A 1,627-nucleotide genomic window follows, 5' to 3' on the forward strand; every position below is an offset into this window, starting at 1 on the left:
TACACTTGGGGTCAATGCCCGACATTTCTTCCACAGTGAAAGAAAAGATGTCCTCGTATTCTCTCAAGAGGATGACCAGTTCTGCCCCAAGCTGGTCGTCAGGAGAGACCCCTACTGGCACCGTCCTATATGCACGTGCTTTGTCGAGCACAATCTCATAATTCCCTCCAACTAGCTCAGGCCGCCTGGCTTCCATGTGTGTCGTGGAAATAGTGAAAGTTTCTTTTTTGACTTTGACTTATGTCTTATCCAGTTTTCTTTTTGAGTCGGCTTTTCCTTCACTGACTTAGCCCGCTTCCCAAGCTTCGCGATTCAGGGTGGTTAGATAACAATATCTAGCTTGTTGTTGATCACCATGAATTGTGCCAACTTGACCTTTATCACAAACATATTTCATTAGCATGAGGTTAGTGACAACTACTGCCTTCGTCTGATTCAGAGTGGGTCGTCCCAAGTTGATATTGTCTGCAGTTAGGTCCTTCGCAATCAAAAACCGGACATTCAAGTTCCTACTTTGATGTCGTCCGCCTATTCGAAGAGGTAAGGTAATAATGCCCTGAGGATGGATTACGCCGCCTCCAAATCCAATGATGGGATAGTGAATTTTCTCAATTGTCTTGGGGTCATGCTCAAGACGACTCAGGCATGCCAGGCTAATAATGTCTGATGAAATTCCAGTGTCTACCAGAATGCGTCTTACTTTAAGGTTTGCTACCTTCAATTCTACGACCAAGGGATCGTCCGGAGGAGTTGCTATCTTCCCCCTATCGGCCTCGCAAATTTCCACCTTTGGAAAGTGATCCATCGGTGCCTTTCCAGGTAACATTACCTGACCCAACCGACTTGCATAATCTTTCTTCCCTCTCATGGTCGGGCCTGCAGCCGCAAGGCCACCAGAGATGACCGCTACACACTCTAGATCTGTGTCATTTCCATCACGATGGTATGATGGAGAATTTCTTTTCTTATAGAATTTCTTCCCATTTCCCCTTGCACTCGTGCTGAGGTATGTTTCTAGAAAACCTTTGGTCGCCAGCCCATCGAGAGCCCTGCGCAAACTCTTACAATCTTTTGTATCATGTCCCACATCACAATGGCATTTGCAATAGACAGTGCTGTCATGGGTCTCAACCGGCGACTTCATGGGGAATGGTCAGTTGATCTCATACTTGTTACTGACATCTAGTAGTATGGTGTAAAGATCTGTGTTGTACTCAAATTTTTCTTTGTCATAGGGTTGTCCTCTTTTCTGACCCAGCGAGGAGTTGACCTGAAATCTCTCTTGCCGTCAATAGCCCATGTCTCATTCGGACGATTGGTCTTTTGTCAAATTTATCTTTACGCTGAGTGTGATCAGATGAATCAGTTCCCTTAGACTCCTTTGGGACGGAACAAATCTCAGTAGCATGGATAAAAGACTCAGCCTCGTCCAAGGCATCTTCCATGGTCCTTACACTCTTCTTGACCAGATCAAACTTGAAGGATCCCTTCTTGAGCCCTCTGAAAAAGTTATGAAAAACTACCGCATCTGGAAAATCTAGAATCTGCCCTGTCTCCAAATTGAAACGTCGCACATAGCTGCGAAGGGATTCATCTTTACCCTACTGGATGCGTCCTAAATGCATGC

At 45.5% G+C, this 1,627-nt stretch overlaps 1 protein-coding gene across 1 annotated transcript; it reads right to left on the minus strand.

Annotated features, from left to right (window-relative positions):
• Positions 1-286: 286 nt before the first annotated feature.
• On the minus strand, positions 287-1,144 carry LOC110805995 (uncharacterized). Its single transcript, XM_022011630.2, has one exon. The coding sequence runs from the start codon at positions 1,142-1,144 to the stop codon at positions 287-289; it is 858 nt and encodes a 285-aa protein (XP_021867322.2).
• Between the last annotated feature and the right edge of the window lie 483 nt (positions 1,145-1,627).

Source organism: Spinacia oleracea, chromosome 2 (genome assembly GCF_020520425.1).
Source record: "Spinacia oleracea cultivar Varoflay chromosome 2, BTI_SOV_V1, whole genome shotgun sequence".
Lineage (NCBI taxonomy): Eukaryota > Viridiplantae > Streptophyta > Magnoliopsida > Caryophyllales > Amaranthaceae > Spinacia > Spinacia oleracea.